The sequence below is a fragment of the Artemia franciscana genome, chromosome 2 (assembly GCF_032884065.1).
Source record: "Artemia franciscana chromosome 2, ASM3288406v1, whole genome shotgun sequence".
Taxonomy (NCBI): domain Eukaryota; kingdom Metazoa; phylum Arthropoda; class Branchiopoda; order Anostraca; family Artemiidae; genus Artemia; species Artemia franciscana.
The window spans coordinates 9,497,793-9,516,465 of record NC_088864.1 but is presented as its reverse complement, the minus strand read 5'-3'; the positions used below and the strand labels follow the sequence as shown (position 1 = coordinate 9,516,465).

At 37.5% G+C, this 18,673-nt stretch overlaps 1 protein-coding gene across 3 annotated transcripts in view; it reads right to left on the bottom strand.

Moving 5' to 3' along the window:
- LOC136037112 (xaa-Pro aminopeptidase ApepP-like) overlaps nt 1-18,673 on the bottom strand; it is a 135,891-nt gene that overhangs the window by 8,817 nt on the left and 108,401 nt on the right. For 2 of the 3 annotated variants that reach the window (XM_065719587.1, XM_065719605.1), the window contains 3 exons: nt 17,817-17,885; nt 14,711-14,787; nt 5,585-5,683 (listed from right to left, as the gene is read on the bottom strand). In XM_065719587.1, coding sequence (XP_065575659.1) covers nt 5,585-5,683; nt 14,711-14,787; nt 17,817-17,885 — 245 coding nt within the window. The remainder of the gene's footprint in view (nt 1-5,584; nt 5,684-14,710; nt 14,788-17,816; nt 17,886-18,673) is intronic. The other variant, XM_065719597.1, reaches the window with a different exon arrangement.

Sequence of the window (18,673 nt, the reverse complement as noted above, 5' to 3'; positions counted from 1 at the left end):
TTGTCCAAGTTGGAAGCTCCATTCAATACTTTGTAAATTCAAAATAAAGGTGATGAACTTGCTTTTTTTTACCACAATTAAGAAAAGATCAAACAGGAGCAAGGGCAAATAAGTGAGGAGCTATTAGGCTATTGTACAACTGAGAACGGTAGACTCTACTCATATATGAAACGTTTAAAGCCAGGGAGGCAAGCAGCCCGGATCATACTAGCATAATTTTTCATTGCCAGGCTTACAGTTTCTTTCAGATTTGCTCCAAGAGGCATGCCAGGGTAAATAAGGCTGCTAGTAAAAGGAACCTCAGAGCCGGATAGACTTGTTTATAGTCAAATGGTAGAACAACTGTTTTATCAATGTTAAAGCTCAAACCAAACTGTTCGTACTCTTCTTGGAGAAGTTCAAAATTCGAAGAGTATCCTTGGAAAGTGTAGGAAAGGTTCAGAAAGTCATCCGCAAACGTTACTAACAAGAGATCAACTCGTTTGAAGATAAATATACAGCTCAACTTATCCTAAGCACCTGTAACACAATTATTACACGAAACTGGAAAAGTCATAGCTCATTTCCATATACCTTTCCGGATCAGAAAAAGTTGACTACCATCTTTAATTCCAGCCTTCAGATTTCTATACATGTATCTTAAACAAATAATTACCGCGGGGTCAGTACCTTTCAAATATGTTTTAAGCAAAATCTTCGAAAATATACACGAGTCAAAAGCTCTTACAACATCGAGGGCACACAAGACCAAGAAATCACCTTTTTGTTCAGTGTCCTTCAGATCATTTATAAGCAGAAAGAGAGTATGCTCTCTACCTACGTCTCACTGGTACTCCAATTGGCGAGGAGGGATAGAAAAATGTTCTTAAATGTCTTTTATCAAAAATGACTCATAGAGCTTGAAAGTAGTACTCGAGACGTAATGGGGTGATAAGAACTGCACAGAAAAGCGTCTTTTATAATCTTTTAAGGATGGTAGTTATCTAACCAATAAAAAATTGTAAAGGGACTACGACACCGACAAGGATTTTCTGAGATAGTAGTGCTAAATATTGCTCGATGAAGGCACCTGCAAAATGCAGGTGCCTTGCTAAAATAAAATCAACACCAGAGGAAGATTTTTTCTTTAATTTTGGAATCAAAGAGTGAGCAGCACTTGGCAACACAAGCAGGGAAGATTTCGTCGTATTTGGAAAAACAAGGTCAAGCTGTTTTTCAAAAACTGCTTGATCAACATAATTTCTGTTCGAGTGAGCCCCCTCCCGACATTCTATGATCATCAGTGCTACCAGTCTAAACAGTTATTTTTTATATTGTTCAAGGTCAGGGATTGTAATTCTCCTGTAAATAGTTTTTGACGATGTTCATTCGAATGGCGCATTTTCTATGTCAATATGACTCCATTTTGGAGGGGTTTAAGGGTCTCCTTCAAAATTTCAATGAATTTGCTTTCACGATAAACATTCACTATTAAGATCAAGTGAATTGACAGCTACCATTCCTAGATCAGCTTCAAAAGGCAACTTTTTTCGCTGGGCAGTTTTTCGTCGAAACGAGTTTTTAAAAATTTCGGTTACTATAGGCCGTGGTTCGCGCACTATAGGCGCGTGGTTAATTATATTCTAGTAGTTACTGCAACCATGATTAATCTTCCATCTAACATGGATGGTTAGAAAAAAGTTTGAATAAACCTATGTCTTAGTACTGGGACAAATACAGGAGCATCAATCGGGGTAAGGGGCAAGGGGCAATTGCCACTTTGTCCCTCTAGATTCTCTTGCAATCCCCCGCATATTTAGTTTTTATTTGAATATTTAGTTTTATTCCCGCCCCTCTCGGGACGACCTGCTTTTCCTCCAGCCCTAAAATATTGACGGAAAAGGACGATCTTTGGCAATCTGTAATCTTTCAAACCAGAACGCTTCCTAACCATCTCAATTTTCTCTCATTATAGCCCTATATAGCGGGATAGAATCATATTTTTCGTATGGGTTACTGCTTTGAATATGGTCATCCAGACGGGTACCTAAGAGAATCTGCAGACAATTCCTGTTTAAAACAACTCAGAAATCCTCCTACGTCTTTCGGAGCACCTCCATTTTAGAACCACTGTCATAACTGTAGCTTCTAATTTTCTAATCATGGTTCACAGTCTTATCTTTCTATTCTTCCAAACTTGTTTCAACTGTAATTTTAAAGTTTTGGTATCTTCACTGCATCCAAAATCTTTCTGAACGCTTTTGAATTAATGCATGTTTTGATTTTGGCTCTCGGCACATGAATAATTAAAACGAAATTTGCATATTAATTTATCTTTTTGGGCTAAATGGCTTTCTCATAGTTTTAATAGTAGTTTTAAATATAGTGTAAAATGGGTGGGGGAGTAGGCCTAGTTACCCTCCAATTTTTTGGTTACTTAAAAAGGCAACTAGAACTTTTATTTTTTTACGAACGTTTTGATCAGTAAAAATATACGTAACTTACGTAACGAACTTCTATATTCTTAAGTTTTTATTACGTATATGAGAGAGTTCCCCTCTGCGTCAATTACCCGCTCTTTACTTCAAAGCTTAAATTTTTTCCAATTCCTTAAAAAAGACCCCTGAATCACAAAGAACGTAGAATAGTTGCAATTAATAAAATATCTTTAGCGTAAAGAGCGAGTTATTAGGAGGAGGTGAGCTCAAATGCGTAATAATTTCTGTTCATTTTAAGTTTTAATGGTGCTCCTTACTTTCAGTTGAAAAAACTTTTCATATTTATTTTCTCATTACTTTTTTAAAAAAATGCTAAATAATCCTGCGTGCCCTTCATGGAAATTCTCCTCCCCCATGACAAATTTCTCCACGGAAAGTTCCCCCCGTGTGAACCCCTCCCCTCATGCCCTTTTCCTCCAACCAAATAATCCCCTGACAGCGTCTGTACACTTCCAAATAACCATTACTATATGCAAACACTGGTCAAAGTTTGTAACTTGCAGCCCCTCCCACGGGGACTCTGGGGAAATAAGTCGTCCCCAAAGACATAGTCATTAGGTTTTTCGATTATGCTGAATAAAATGACTCTCTCAGAATTCTAATCCACTGACTTTGGGAAACAATAAGCGTGGGAGGAGGCCTAGATGCCCTCAAATTTTTCGGTCACTTAAAAAGGGCCCTATAACTTTTAATTTCTGTTAGAATGAGCTCTCTTGCAACATTCTAGGACCACTAGGTCGATACGATCACCCCTAGCAAAAAAAAACAAAAAAAAACAAATAAACATGCATAGAAAGGTGCTTGAAACTTCTACTGTATGGTTCTCTGATATGCTGAATTTGATTTTGTGATTCGTTAAGATTCTATGAATTGTAAGGTGTGTTTCCTCCTATTTTCTAAGATAAGGCATATTTTCTCAGGCTTGTAACTTTTGATGGGTATGACTAAACTTGATGAAACTTGTATATTTAAAATCAGCATTTAAATGTGATAATTTTGATGTAACTAGTAGTATCGACATTGCGTTTTTTAGAGTTTCGGTTACTATTGAGCCGGGTCGCTCCTTACTACATTTAGTAACCACGAACTGTTTCATAGCACCTGGGTAAGATAAGCTATCCACTTGATCGATATTCTCGGTACCGATCTTCACCTCTTCACCTTCATTCATTCTTATTTAAAGTGATTTTGTCTTCATATCATTAATTTTCGAACCGATTCTGGCACTCTGAACGCTTAAACCTTATAAAAATTCATTCAATTTGCAAATATTTTTACCTACGGCACTTAAATCATTAGCATGATCTAAATTTAGGAGATTTTTACTCTTCCATAACGTTTGTCATATTCCTTAGGACAAGGTCCATCAAAATCATTGATTTGAATGAGGATAGAACGCAACTCTGTTAAACTCCTGCTTTAATACGAAACAAGCTGATAACCTCATTTCCAACCCTAACCACAGCAATGTTATTCTCGTGCACAACACTAATCACCTTGTGTGCTTATCTTATATACAATACAAGGATACAGCCTTCACTAAAGCTCTTCTTTCGGCATGAAACGCATGCTCATAAGCTATAAGACTGAGAGATTCAGGAGTCTAACGAATAGAACACTTCTCAATTATTAATCTATGAATGAATATTCTGTCGTTGCATATTTTCTTCTTCCTAGTACCACACTATTCTTCCCTTAAGACCTTATTTAGAGCACTTTTAAGTCTAAAAATTGTCGTCATACCAAGTAATTTGCTTTCTACAGAAACCAAGAAAATGCCTCTGTAACTATCAAACTCACTTTGTGACCTCTCTATAAACTGGTTTTATTAAAGTTTTCGTAAAATCACTAGGTCCTTCCCATTTTTCAAAATTTTATTCGTAATTTTCAGTAATTTATTCCTTACTTCACAACCACCATATTTAAAACTCATTCACACAATCAGTCATCACTCATCACTCTTCACATCAATCATTCACTCATCACAAAATCAGCAACAGCGGCCTTACTGTTTTTTTAATCCTTTTAGTAATGTCAGAAATTTCTTCTTTTTTTTTCAGTACAATTTCCTGTAGCTTTATCATGGCTCTTTCTCTCTTTGTTTTTTAGATGGGCAGAAAGATCCGCCCATCTCTCTTTAGCACTTCCTTCTTACTCATATTGGCGAAGTTCCTGTCTTTAACTGGGATAAGTTCAGATGGACAATTCCTTCTAAGTGCTTTAACAACATATTAATAAATTATTTTATTATTATGCTGTCTGGCTGTATCTTTCACATCTTCAGCAATTGTATCCGTTATCTCCACTTGACACTTCCTTAGTTCATATTTTTATGTTTTCTCTATTTCCCTTACATTCGTCTTAATCTCATTTGATCTATTACTAAACATTTTTTATATAAGCCCTCCTCTTCTCTACTAAACTTAAGCGTTTTCATTAATATTCATAGTTATGTTTCTAACCCTTCCTGCCTAAGAAGCGATCCGCTACTTCAAAAACTATTTTCCTAAAATTATTCCATCCATCTTCTACATTGTCAGTGCTTAAACTCTACAGTCTAAGATTCAACTGTCCGTCGAAAGTTTTTTTCAAATTCATTTCCAGTAGAGTCTAATAACATCAGAACTTCCCGAAAGGTAGTTACACTTCCTAAATTTTAGCTTTAGATTAACCATATATATATATATATATATATATATATATATATATATATATATATATATATATATATATATATATATATATATATATATATATATATATATATATATATATATATATATATATATACTTTTGTTAAATCTTCTTATAAACTCAAGAAAACATGATAGCTATGGATATGAGAGCGTTCTACGGTATTAAACTACACATTCGTCTATTTAATTTTAGTTCGAATCCCGCATTTATTATATTATTTACTGTATTTTTATAGCTAGGTTATATTATTAACTGCTGATAAACATTAATAACTATGGCTAAATTGGTATTGAAATCAATTTGTAACGATTCTTATTCTCAAGATCGAAAATGAGAACGAGGCTAACAAGAACGAGGAAACAAAACCAAAAAAATAACCACTAAAATCAGCTCGAAATTCAATGACCTACCTGACGGACTGAAAGCAATTCAAAAAGAATAAGTGATGGCTCGTACGGCACTAGCGTAATGTGTTCAAGTCCATAGTAGTTTACGCCACCAAACTGTCGCTGAAAAAAAAATAGCTTGCATTTTGAATTTAAAAGGCTGGAAGACAGATAATCGTCTGATTAAGTGAAAAAAAAACAACTTTTCCAACTGAATGTAATGAGCGTCATCAAAACTTAAAACAAACAGAAGCTATCCTGTATAGTAGGGGGTTGCCCCCTTCTCAGCCCCTCACTGGCTACGGCAATATCTTTACGTGCTTTAAAAATCGGTAGCTCTTAAAAGATTGGGACAAAAAGTCAAATTTTAGCGTGAAGAGCGAGGAATTGTGAAAGGGGATGCCCAACTCACATGCGAAAAATTTGTCATCGTTTTAAGTTTTAACGTTGTTCCTTACTTACAGTTAAAAAAAAACTTGTCGTTGCACTTAATAACAATAAATCTCATAACTTTTTCCTGCAATAAGAAGGAAGGTATTACCCTACGGTGGTCAAATCAGGCTCAGTTTGACCGCAGATATATGACACTAACTTCTACTCTCCCCTCCCCCCCCCCATTCTCATGCAGTATTGGTAATTGCTTAAGTAGATAGCACTTAAGTAATTACTTAAGTAAATAATCTCACTCCTCGTACTCTTCTTAAGTAAACGATTTCAAAAGTACTTGATATTCTTATTTGAATTAAAACTAGAAGTACTAGAGAGTGTTCAATTGCTCAAGTAATTTTTTACCAGTCAGACCAGTAATTTTAGCATAATTTCAATACTATCATATCATAATACTATACATATCTTCCTGCTGTCCTATGCAATAATATATCTTTTGTTTCTGATCAATCGACTTATCATCTCCGCACTTCAAACAATTTACTGGTTCTTCACACACCGTCAATGAGGTCTGACTTCAACCCTCTGACAGCTTGCAACAGGATCTGGAACACGCTCCCAGAGTTCGTACGAAGCTGCCACTCGTTTAATATGTTCAAAAATTATGTTAGAGATTTTCTAGCTAGTAAATAATTTTGTTTGTTTGTTTTTTTGTCTCTTTATTTTATATTCTGGTTTCCCTTGGAGTTGATGTCTCTGGATTGAGTTGGATATTTAATTGAGTTGGTGAAATCATGTACTACCCCCTACATAGCTTATCATTTTCTTGGGGATTATTAAGGTGGGTGACTCAATTTTGTTTTTGGATTTTGTTTATTTTTTTTGTGTTGGTATTTTTTTTTCTCCTGTTCTTTCCCGGCCATGGAGCCTTACGGTGGAGATTGTCTTGAAGTAATTTTTGTTTATGGATTTTATTGTTAAATAAAGAACTCAGAACTCAGAGCTATTATTTTTGGGAAGAGGCTCACTGTAACGCTTTTGACTCGTCTAACAAAGGATTCTACTTCTTTCAAATAGCTCCCAGTAGCTGAAATTAAAAAAAAAAATAAGAAAAAAAATGTTGAATCGTCCTTCATTTTGAATGGACAGTTTTTTCTAGACTAACGGAAAAATAGATAAAGATAGGGCTATTTTAGCTTAGTACAGAAGGGTATGATTCATGAGTTTGAACTGACAGACAATATATCCTTTACTGCAGACCTTTGGTCGGCTAACCACAAAAGTAACTGGAGAATGACTGCCCATATGCTTGACAAAGAGCTTTGGCAGAAATAATTTGCTCTTGTATGTTCATTTTAAAGACTCAGAAACTTAAGTCAAAATTGCTGAGCATCTCTATGGTGTCTTTGTGAGACATAAAATTGTGGTTGAAAGATAGGTACGCACAGTGTAAACTAACAATGCTTCAAAGTTCAGTAAAGCATTTAGAAAATTACCAACAACTTCCAGGAATGAGGGTCAAGTAAATGGCGATGAGAATGAAAATGAAGCAGGTCAAAATACTATTCTCTCTTGAAATATTTGAGAGATTCTTAGTCACCGGATTGATTTGAGAGTTTCTCACTTCCTCTTCATTTCAGAGATGTCAGCCATACGCTCAGTTTCCTTGTATCAACAGAGTCCTGTGATAATTATAGGGAATTTAATATATGACACTGTAAAACACTTGATCGATCGTCACAAAAAAGAGAAGTATTATGATTTTAGTGATGCTTTAGAGAAACGTAGATCAGTTCTTGTGACGTAGATTTTCTAGATGTATACATGAGAGTCTCAGAGCATTAGCGTTCGATCTGCATATCCTTCGGGGGTGGGGGTTACTTTTGTACATCTTACTTGACTTTTGACTTAAGTCTCCTGCCGGGCACTGCTCGGCGTAGAGAGTGACATCTGCCTCCTCCACCCACTTCGGTCCATGGCGAGTATTTACTCTTCGCCCTGTCTGATGTTTGCCATCGCCAAGAGCTCGGACAGGCTGTCGGACCAACATTTCTTCGGTCGGCCGCGAGGTCGCTTCCAACCAACTTAGATAGGGTCGAAGTCATAGATCATCTTTGCGGGTAGATGTGGTGGCATTCGAAGCAGATGCCCGAACCATCGTAAGGCTCGCTCGGCTGCTTGAGTCGAAAACCAAGACTGCTTCGTGAGCTGCAGAAGCTTTTCATTGCTGACGAAGTCGGACCATCGTAGGCCCTCAATCCTCCTCAGGCTCTTTGCATGAAATACGTCTATTTTCTTGAGGGTTGCAGCTGACACTTGCTATGTCTCAGCTCCGTAAAGCATCACAGAGCCGACTAGATCGTTGAAGATCCGCAGTTTCGTTGTGCGACTGATATTTGGTTTTCGTCAGAGGTGACGATTCAGTCTACCCATGACAGAAGACGCTTTAGATAATCTTGCCTGCAGCTCGGGGAGAAGTGAGCCATTTGAAGAAATTACGGAGCCCAGGTAGGTGAAGTCTTTAACAACCTCGATGCTAGTGGTGCTGTCCAGGCTAACTGGAGAGTTAACAGCAGGAGAAAACGGATCTATGGCCATAATTTTAGTTTTGTTCCAGTTTATATGCAGTCATACTTTTGCAGCCTCTTCTCGCAGAATTCGGAGCGCTTCCAGCAGCTGCTCCATGGAGTCCGCCAGAATGGCCAAGTCATCGGCAAAATCGACATCTGTGATGGTATGATCTCCTAATTTGAGCCCAAAGCTGAGACGGGAGGTGGTTTTTGTCATAACCTAATCTATGATCACATTGAAGAGCTCTGGGGCCACTGCACATCCTTGGCGCACCCCTGTCGTGATTTGAAAGAACGGGCTGCGCCGACCATTAACTTGTACACAGCTCTCCGTCCCATGGTGCAGTGCCTTGAGAAGTCTGCAGTATTTCTCGGGTAGGCCAGTCAACTCTAGAGTCCGCCAAAGAGCTTTTCGATCGACTGAGTCAAATGCAGCACGGAAACGAAGGCAATAAATGCTTTTTGTCGGAACTGGTCTTCTCTACTATTTGTCAAATCGTGAAAATCTGCTCGATGGTTGAACGATCCGACATAAGACCAGCTTGCTCCGGTCGCCAGATTTTTCGAATGATGCTCCGACATCGATCCAGCAGGACCACTGAAAACAGTTTGCCAGGGACTGACAGTAGGGTTATTCCCCGGTAGTTGGAGCAGTCGCTTCTCGAGCCTTTTCTCTTCCATAAGGGGATGATGATATACTTCCGCCAATCCTCGGGAATTATCTCTGTTTGCCAGATTGTAGAGAACAGGGTGTGTAGAAACAGGAGCATTGCAGGACCTCCATATTTTAGCAGCTCTGATTTTAAGCCACAGATACCAGCAGCTTTATTATTCTTGAGTCTTTTTACTGCATGTCCAATTTCTGAGGGGCTGAAAGGCTCATCTGGAGGAAAATCTGTTCCAGGTCTTTGACTGCAAGGTTGGCTGGGATTATCATTAGGAGGCGCAGACGGACCAGTATTGTTGAGGAGCGAACAGAAGTAGTCCTTCCACCACTCAAGACAAGAACCTTCGTCAGAGAGAAGTGCACCATCCCTGGACAGGACGGGACCCAAGGTGGGAGTTTTGTTTTCAGTGAGGTCTCGGAGATGCTTGAATAGACTGCCCATGTCTTACTTTTTTGCAGCTAGCTCAATTTCATCGGCTTTTCTTGCAACAAACTGGGTTCTATCCCAGTGAATGAGTCTATTCCGCACTCCATTGAGCCTCCGATATGTGGTCATGTCCCCAAGAAGTCTTGCCTTCCTTCTTTGCTCTATGACTTGCAGTGTTTCATTAGTTAACCACGATTTCTTTGGATAACTCCTCTTGCCAAGCACTAGTTGTGCTGCTTCACTGGTCTGCAATTTAAAATGCTTCCAGAGATCTTCGCTGCTATTAAGTGAGCCGAGGGCCTCGAAGCGATTGGATATCTCGATACTGTACTTCTGGCGAGTATCTGGTTCCCTTAGTTTCCCAATATCTACGGCGACAGGTTTTCTTTTCGATCGTTGTGCATGGAGGCGAAGCCGCCGATCGGCGCACAAAAGCCTATGGTCTGCGTTTCCAAGCTCTGCTGATCTGTAAGTTCTGCAGTTCTTCACCAATGATCTCCAGCGTTTGGAAATAATGACGTAGTCAATAATCTTCTTTGTACGAGCGTCATTACTATACCACGTGTACTGATGAATAGTTTTGCATTGGAAGTAGGTGTTTGCAATGTAAAGGTCGTGAGATCGGCACAGTTCAAGAAAGTGGAGCCCCTTGCCGTTAAGTGGGTCGGGGGATACAGGACCAACTGTGCCACGCCTTAAACCCACATCATCGCGCACTGTCGCATTAAAGTCACCAAGAAGAACAGTTATATCATGGGGGGTACTGTTGCAAGGCATTTGGACAAAGCAGAGTAGAAATCGTCCTTAGTCACATCATCAGAATCGTTGGTCTGGGCATAGCATACGATGACTGTCATCTTGCCATGCTTGTGTCCAAAGCGGGCCTTCATTAATCTGTCAGATACAGCTTCGTGTAAAAGTAAGGCCTTTCTTGTAAGGCTATTTAGTGCAAGGCCAACACCATTCCTTCTCGAGCTTCCGATAAGACGTGTTTCTGTAAGACCTGCAACTGACACTTTGTTCTTGCGAAGTTCTTCAGAGAGTAGGTTCTTTGACGCAGGTGCATTCAAAGTCAAAACATTCCAGGTGGCTATTCGTAGCCCCCTGCGGTCCATAAGGTTTAGTCTGTCTGTCTTTCTGACGTCGTCAGCATGTCTATTGACGCGCGATGGTTGAGATCTTAAAAGGGAATCCGGGTCCGAGGCTATATTGTCACTTTTCGTAGCACTTGATTTTCAGGTGGAGGGTCGCTATCCCAACCGACCCTAGGCCTGGAATCTGATTAGAGCTAGGTTAAACCTAGGTACTGAGATTCCCGGTGTGGGCTCCACCCGCCACATGAGGTTGCTGTCGTCCTGATGGGAATGTTTAGTTAGGGGAGAAACCCCATATCCAGAGGCTACATCTTACCCTTCAATTCAATTTTTTTGAAAAGAAGCTTAAAAACCTGGAAGTTTTGGTGAAGTTTTGCCACCACAGTTATATGCTCTTCTTGTAGGTCTGGAGGAAATATTTTCTACAATCCTGGACGAAAGACTTCTTCATGCCAAAAAATATGTTGTTGTTACTTCAAGTCATCCTTACTTCAAACTTAGGTGTTTCTCTAGCGATATTCAATGTTGAGAGGGGAGTGACCCATGGTTTTACTATAGACTTTTGCTTTGGTTATATTCTTGCGTTGTAACATCAGTTCGGGAAGATTTTTTATAATATTCCCATTTATACACTGAATATTCAGAGGAGAGTCCCCCATGGTTTTACTATAAACATTCACTTTGGTTTTATTCTTATGTTGTAACATCAGTGCTGGAAGTTTGTTTATAATGTAAGTTGCTATTTTTTTTCTTCTTCGTGTGTTTAGTTGTCGTTTGTTTGTGTGAGTTATTTTTTTTAAACAATCTTTTTTTTGTTTTTTCGTTCTTTTCGGGTTTTTTTGTTGAAAAAGGCTCCCGGACTTGGGGTCGAAATATCAGGTATATTTCTTTAATAAAGTTTTGTTTGGGTTACAGTTTTTGCTCACTACTTTGTTGAAATTCAAACCCGTTTTTTCTTGCTTATTTTTTCGTAAATGGAAAAGCAGTGTGGTCTAAGAAATTATTTACATTATCTAACAGTTCCTGTATCTGGTAATTGAAGTAGGAAACAGTTTTTATTGTCATTGGAAGGTACCTTTTCGATAGGGCCCAGAATCAGATATCCGAGTACTAGGATCTTACTTCTGAAAACTAGAAAATAGCACAGTCACAGTCTGTTGGTGCCATTGCCATTGGAGTTTTTCTAACAAGTATTAGCATTAAATCTTACTGGTAGTCTACTCTGTAAGATAGCTGCAAGCAGTATTCCTGACTGTTTACCCGGCTTGTTTGGTCTTTGTCAATACCTACTGGGAAACCAAGTAGATACTGCAGTGGTGACTTAAGATTGTGAGAACAACCTCAGTACTTCAATACTTAAGTACTAAAGTAATATGGAAATACTTGAGTAATAAAGTACTCAAGTACTTTTAAAGAAATATTTATTATTTAAGTGGAATTTTGGAAGAATACTTGATACTCATAATTAAGTAAAATTTTACTAGAGTACTTGGTAATTGTACTTAAGTAAAATGTAAAAGTATTTGGCACAACAATGCCCTCAAGGCTCTCTCTATCAGAGGTATAGCTATAGCGTTGCCTATAGTAAGGACCATAAGGCTCCACAGTTTTATTTGTATCAACGTTTTTCCAGAGGCAATTCATAAGGAAGGGACGGTCGTATGGACCTTGGAGGGGGCTCATTCGGTTAGAATTGGAAGTTCTAGTGTTTTTTTTAAGAGTCGAAAGTGATCGGATGGCAAATAGCCCCCCATGCCCTTTTCCCCCAAATGCATCTGATAAAAATTTTGAGGTAACTGAATGTTCAAAATAGTTCAAAGATCAGATATCAAAAACTCAGAAGTCAACAAAAACTCCCCAGAGCCCAAGGTCAGGTGATGTAAGTTGCGCCCTGGGGGTATATATGGCTCTTATGGAAGGGTTACTACCGTAAACTTCAGATGGGGCTCGTTTGGTTAGAAATTGAAAGTTCTAATTTCCTTTTAAGAGTCAAAAGAGACCGAAGGGCAACTAGCCCCCTCCCCCCACGCCCTTCTTTCCCCAAACACATCCGATAAAGATTTTAAGATAGCCATTTTGTTAGAATTGTTCAAATGTCACATAACAAAAACTCCGAGGCTGAAACAATCCCCCAGAGCCTGGAGGCAGGTACTGCGAGTTTGCCCCAGAGGCATATAAGGCCAATATGAAAGGCCTGGCTGTATAAACTTCGGAGGGACCTCATTTGAATGAAAATTGAAAGTTCTAGCTCATTTCTTAAGAGTTAAAAGTAATCTGAGGTAATCAACACCCCCACCCACTTTCTTTTCCCCAAATATATCCAATCAAATTTTGAGATAGGCGCTTTGTTCGAAATGGTCCAACGATCAGAAGACAAAAGCTTTGGGGTCAGCAAAACCCCTCAGAGCCCAGAGGAAGGGTTGTAACTTATGCCCCGGGGGCATACAAGGTTTTAACGGAAGAGGTGGTCGTATAAGTTTTAGAGGGAACTCAAATAATTAGAAATTGAAATTTTCAGTTTTCCTTTTAAGAATTAAAAGTGATTCGATGGCAAGTAGCTCCCCACGCCCTTTTTCCCCAAACGCGTCTGATAGAAATTTTGAGACAGTTATTTTGTTCAAAATAGACCGAAGACCATGTAACAAAACTCCGAAGTTTCCTCAACCCCCCAGAACCCGGGGGAAAGTGTTATAGATTATTCCCCTAGGGTAAATAAGGTTTTTATGGAAGGGGTGGTTGTTTAAAACTCGGAGGGAGCTCATTCGATTAGAAATTGAAAGTTAAAATTCCCTTTTTAAGAGTCAAAAGGGACTGGAGGACTACTAGCACTGCCCTCTTTTTCCCAAATCTATCCGATCGAGTTTTTGGGATAGCCGTTTTTTAAAATTAAGTTGAAAATCAGGAAAAAACTTCGGGGTCGACATAACCCCCACGAGCGGTGGCAAGAGAACTTATCAATGATAAATCATAGGAGCTAACCCCTGGTCCTCCCTCCGTGGCCCGGCCTCCATAAAAAACTTATTAACGATATTTTATTCCAAAATATGGGAGCTGACCTCCTAGCCTGACCTCCCTCCACACAAACAAACTTACTAACGATCCATTATTCTAAAAATCATGATAGCTGACCCCTGGTCCGACATCTCCCCCACACAAAAAAATGAAATTTTATTACAAATATCTTGGAAGCTGACCCCTTCACTTATTGTTTAGTAGTAATTTTTGGTCGTCTTGAGTTTGAGTTATTGTAGGTTTGTATTTCTTCTGATCTTACGTTTAATATGGCCTTTACTTTTATTTGAAAAACTTATTTTTTGGAAAGGTTTTTTTAATTAATCAGCATAAATAGCCGATCCTTTGATGTATTAAATTTGATAAAAAATTATTTTTTTTACAATTTCAGTTAACATTGGCTAGGGTTACTCCTTACTTTCAGTTTTTTGCTGCAAATTGTTTGATATTGAAACATTATAATTATGTGAGCATACTGTTTTCCATTATAAAGACTTTTAACATTCAACTTGTGCGACCACTTCTTATTTCGTTTTCGCAACAGTCAAAATGTTTTATGAAAATCCCCCCAAAATACTCACTAATGCATCCAATTGACATTTGACCGTTCGAAAACGTGCCGAAAAAGTGTATAAATCGGTTTATATTTATCTGGCATAAAGTAAATCTCATTTCACCTAAGAGCTTTGACCTCTGTTTACCTGAAATGTCAAATGAATCTAATGAACCGAAACCGAAAAGGTCAAGGAGATTTGCTTCCGCTCTTGCATTGAAAGAAATAAGAGCAATAAACTACATGTAATTAATTTATTGAGTATAAATTTTGTTTGACTTTATTAATGTCTTTTAGTTTTACTGCTGATGGTGGACACTGTATATGTGTCCAATATATCCAGTTAAAAATTTTATATTTGTTTTACTGTCAATTAAAAGATTTCATCCCTGTTTGAACTGTTATATTTTTGCATCAAGATTACCTATTGAAACACTTACCGTTGTGTTTTTCTTCACCACTCTGACAATGTTTTCTAGACGCATCCCGAAATTTCTCTCTTCATAGTACCCTGGCTCTGGAACAAAACCAGTCTTACAGTAAAAATAACATAGTAAACAGTAAATAATACAGTATAACAGTAAAAGTCTTACAGTAAAAAATGTAACAGTGTCTTTAGTAAAAATGTAACAAAAATTAACGTGTTAAAACATCTGTTTATTGCCTGAAGCAGTGCTAAACAAGTATTGAGGAGAGGAGAAACAACAGTCAAATCAAGTTAAAACACATTCCCCGTAAAAATAAAGATTAAAATAATTGCTGTTTGAAGCTACAAGGTCACAAGAACAATTTCAGCAAATATGCTGCGTGAACAAGGATAAAATAAAATGTCAAGTGCATTCTGTTAGCCCTTTTAAAAAAGCTTCCTATTCTAACTAAACGATCCCAGTGTTTCAATTTTAGTAAATAGTCGAACTCCAGTCTTAGTTTTTCAAATAATGCCGGTAAATCTGGCTTATCCTCTATGAAATATACCCCTCCCTCTCATGGAAAACTCCTCCGTGGAAATTCCATTCTACGTAAAGTATACCCCTCCCCACTGTCAAATTCTATCGTGAATGTGATATCTATAGTGATCGATCCAATTGTCCTAGAACATTGGGAGAGGGCTTTACCAAAAGGAATTTTACGAGGAGGGTGGGTTGTTAGCAAGGATATAATTGTTTGAAAGGAATGTAACGAGGGGGATTTATTTTACGTGGGAAGTACTTTCTACAGAGGAGTTTCCATTAGGGTAAGGAATTTTTCATGGAGATTGAGCCCGATTTACCGTCATTATTTAAAAAATAATCGGAAATCAAATAAAAAATTTGTTTTTTCAGCTGAAAGTAAGGAGCAAAATTAGAACTCAAAACAAACAGAAATAATTTTGTATAAAAAAGGGTTGCCACCCTCCTCAATACCTTGCTCTATATGCTTTTTAAGCAGCTATCAAGCTCGGCAGCCACACATCCTTGCAAATTACATATGTGATCATTATGGTGTTTTGGCGTTCTATTCACAAAATGTATCGAAACTACACCAAGTTGTTACAAGAAAACGAAATGTGCCCTCTATTATTATAAATGCAGATGCAATTTCAGTTTGAAGTCACGGGTCTTACAGTTTGATTGGTCTACTATTTTTAAGAGTAGTTGAGACCCTAATCAAAAAATGGGTCTTTAGAATCTGTAGCAAAAATTTCTTTTTGGGGAGTGATGCACTAATAAGTTGACGTCATAGAGCAGCAAATATACTCGAAGAAATCCTTAGATAAATAAAAATTTAGTCTTTTAAATTCGTCATCGGAATTTTGTGTTTAAGCACATGAAAAAAATGGAGAATCTATTTTAGTTTACAAAAAGCATAGAAATGTTTTAAATTTTGTTTTAGGAGTTGTGCAGCACAATTATAATTATTCTAAGTTCAAAAAATAGGAGGTTCTCCTAGGAAAACGTGGGAAATTATAATAGCGTAATTTGTGATTCCCAGGCCAGTAGTCTTACTTTACGAAGAAAATGAAGAGGATAATTTTTTGGTGGAACAAGTGAAAATTTCTGAACTGTTTTATAAATATTTTTTAAATATACGGCCAAATCTAATATCGATTATTCAGCCGTCAGAGGATATCAATTTTTAGAGGCTTTACCAACAGGTATGGATGTTTCACTTCATATAAGGCCAAGGACTGGTTAGGAGGTAGATAATATTGTCAAGTTCAGCTGGAGGTGACAAATCAAATCAAAAAAGTAATAAAATTATTACTTTTGACAAATCAAAAGTAATAAAAAAGTAATGGAGTTGGTAGAAAAGTAATCCTACCAACAATTCTGGAAATTTTGGATATTCTGAAAATTTTGGTTAAAGTGATTAACTCTTCTTTTACAGCTGGCATTTTCACTGATTGTTTTAAGACAGTAGACGTGATTCCTATTTTTAAGGGAGGCAAGAGGACTAAGTTAATTAATAATAGGCTTCATTCACATCTTGAGAAATTAACTATATTAAACCCTAATCGGATACAAGGCTTAGGCGTAACAGCAATAAAAAAGCACCTTAGGTGTATTTAAGTATATCTCAAACGCCCCCTTTCGCATTTCCTTAGTCTTCCTTTCTGCAGTTCCAACTTCCGAATTTTCCTAGTTTTTCCAAAATTTAATTAACAATTTATCAAACTGACAGCGTTTTTCTCCGTTGAAATGTTTCAACTGAACTGTGGAAAAACGCATTCATTTAAAAAATAGTGGATTTATTTTATTCCTTGATTCCAGTATGCAGTTTGGGCTTTTACGGCTATAAAAATGATCTAAAGTCACAGTTCTTGACTATTTTACTTTGCAGAAGAAGAAGAATAGGTTTTACGCTTTTGCGGAATTTTATATGCGTGAGGAGTTTCATGTCAAAAATTTTGCACTGCTATGTGAAGTGAAGTTTAGCTATGCTATGACCAGCAAAAAATCTTGTTTTCCATTATTGTAATATCACTTGGTTTCAGCGTGTGGAAAATCCTGTTGTTTACGTTATAAGATTATCCATAGATCACCTGGTATGATTTGAAAGGCTCAGTAATCAAAAATACTCAATGTCAGGACACTGGGCTGAAAAACAGAATCGTGAATCGTATCGTAATTTAGATAATCAGGAGAAAAAAAAGGTTCTGGGCCATCTTTGGGTAAAACGTTTTCTTATACTTTTTATCTTGTACGCAGATTGACCCATTAGCTTAGATATATTAACTTCAAGCTTACAAGAAAAGTTATGTGTTCTTTTTCTGACTAACCAATAGAAAACGACTATACTTGCCCTCGCAAAATCAATCAGAGTCACACTTTTTACCCCACTCCCCAACAAAAATAGTGCTTTGTCTCTGACCTTTTTACTTCACATACAATCTAGACATTTCACTATGTGTTTTACTCTCTGTACCCACTAAGCCAGTAAACGCTTTGGTTGTTCAGTGGTTGAAAAGTTTAATTGTATTGAGTATGCTTCAACCAAGTCCTGAGTTGGCAAAATAGAGAAAAATTTATAGCTAGCAACTAAGATAGTTAATTAAATAAGTTTTACCGTCTGAAAAACAATAATTCTCTTCCAATGAGTTCCTTTCATTCCCTTCGTCTCTTACTTGAACTGGACCTGTTGAAAGGGAGTGTGTAAAGTCTTCTGAATAGAGAGTTTTTTTCTAAATTAATCATTAAGAAAACTGTCATACAGTACTACAATATTAAGAGTGGAACTGCCAAACGTACATAGTAAACAAGAAGTAAATAATGACAAACATAAGGAATTAAAGGTCCCAAAAGAGAGAAATAAGTTTAGGGGTCAATAGATATCAAGCTTTATAACGTCTCACAAATAAGAGTGTATAAAGTCTTCGTTTGTTGAAAAGTCAATGAATTTTTGACGAAATACAAGAGGTTGTAATTACTATTCTGATGAATTACAAGAAATGAAGTTATAAGAGGCATTTAAAAAACACACGGAATTTCGGTTTAGAGGGTCCTCGCAACGGTTTTTCAGTGAATCCTTATTAAACTTATAAACTTTTTAGAAGGCTGGGAAACTGTCAAAGGAACCTGCTACGCAAAAGTTATGAGGAAATTGAGGGTAAACAGTTCTGAGACCATAGGAAAGCTCTGCCATGGATTTCTCTTCCACTACGACAACACCACAGCACGTTCTTCAAGTGTAACAATGAAGCTTTTAGGGAAGTTCGGTGGAAGTTGCTTTTAAATCCACCTTAGAGCCTAGCACCATCTAACTTTTTTATTCTCCACACTCAAAGAACATTTAAAGGCGTCCATATAGGCACACTGATGAAGCAAAACGCAGTTAAAACTAAGCTCATAAAAGGGTCACCAGGTTTCTCAAAAACTGTCTTCAAAGGTGGAAGCACCACATGGAGAGGTAAATTATCCTTGTCG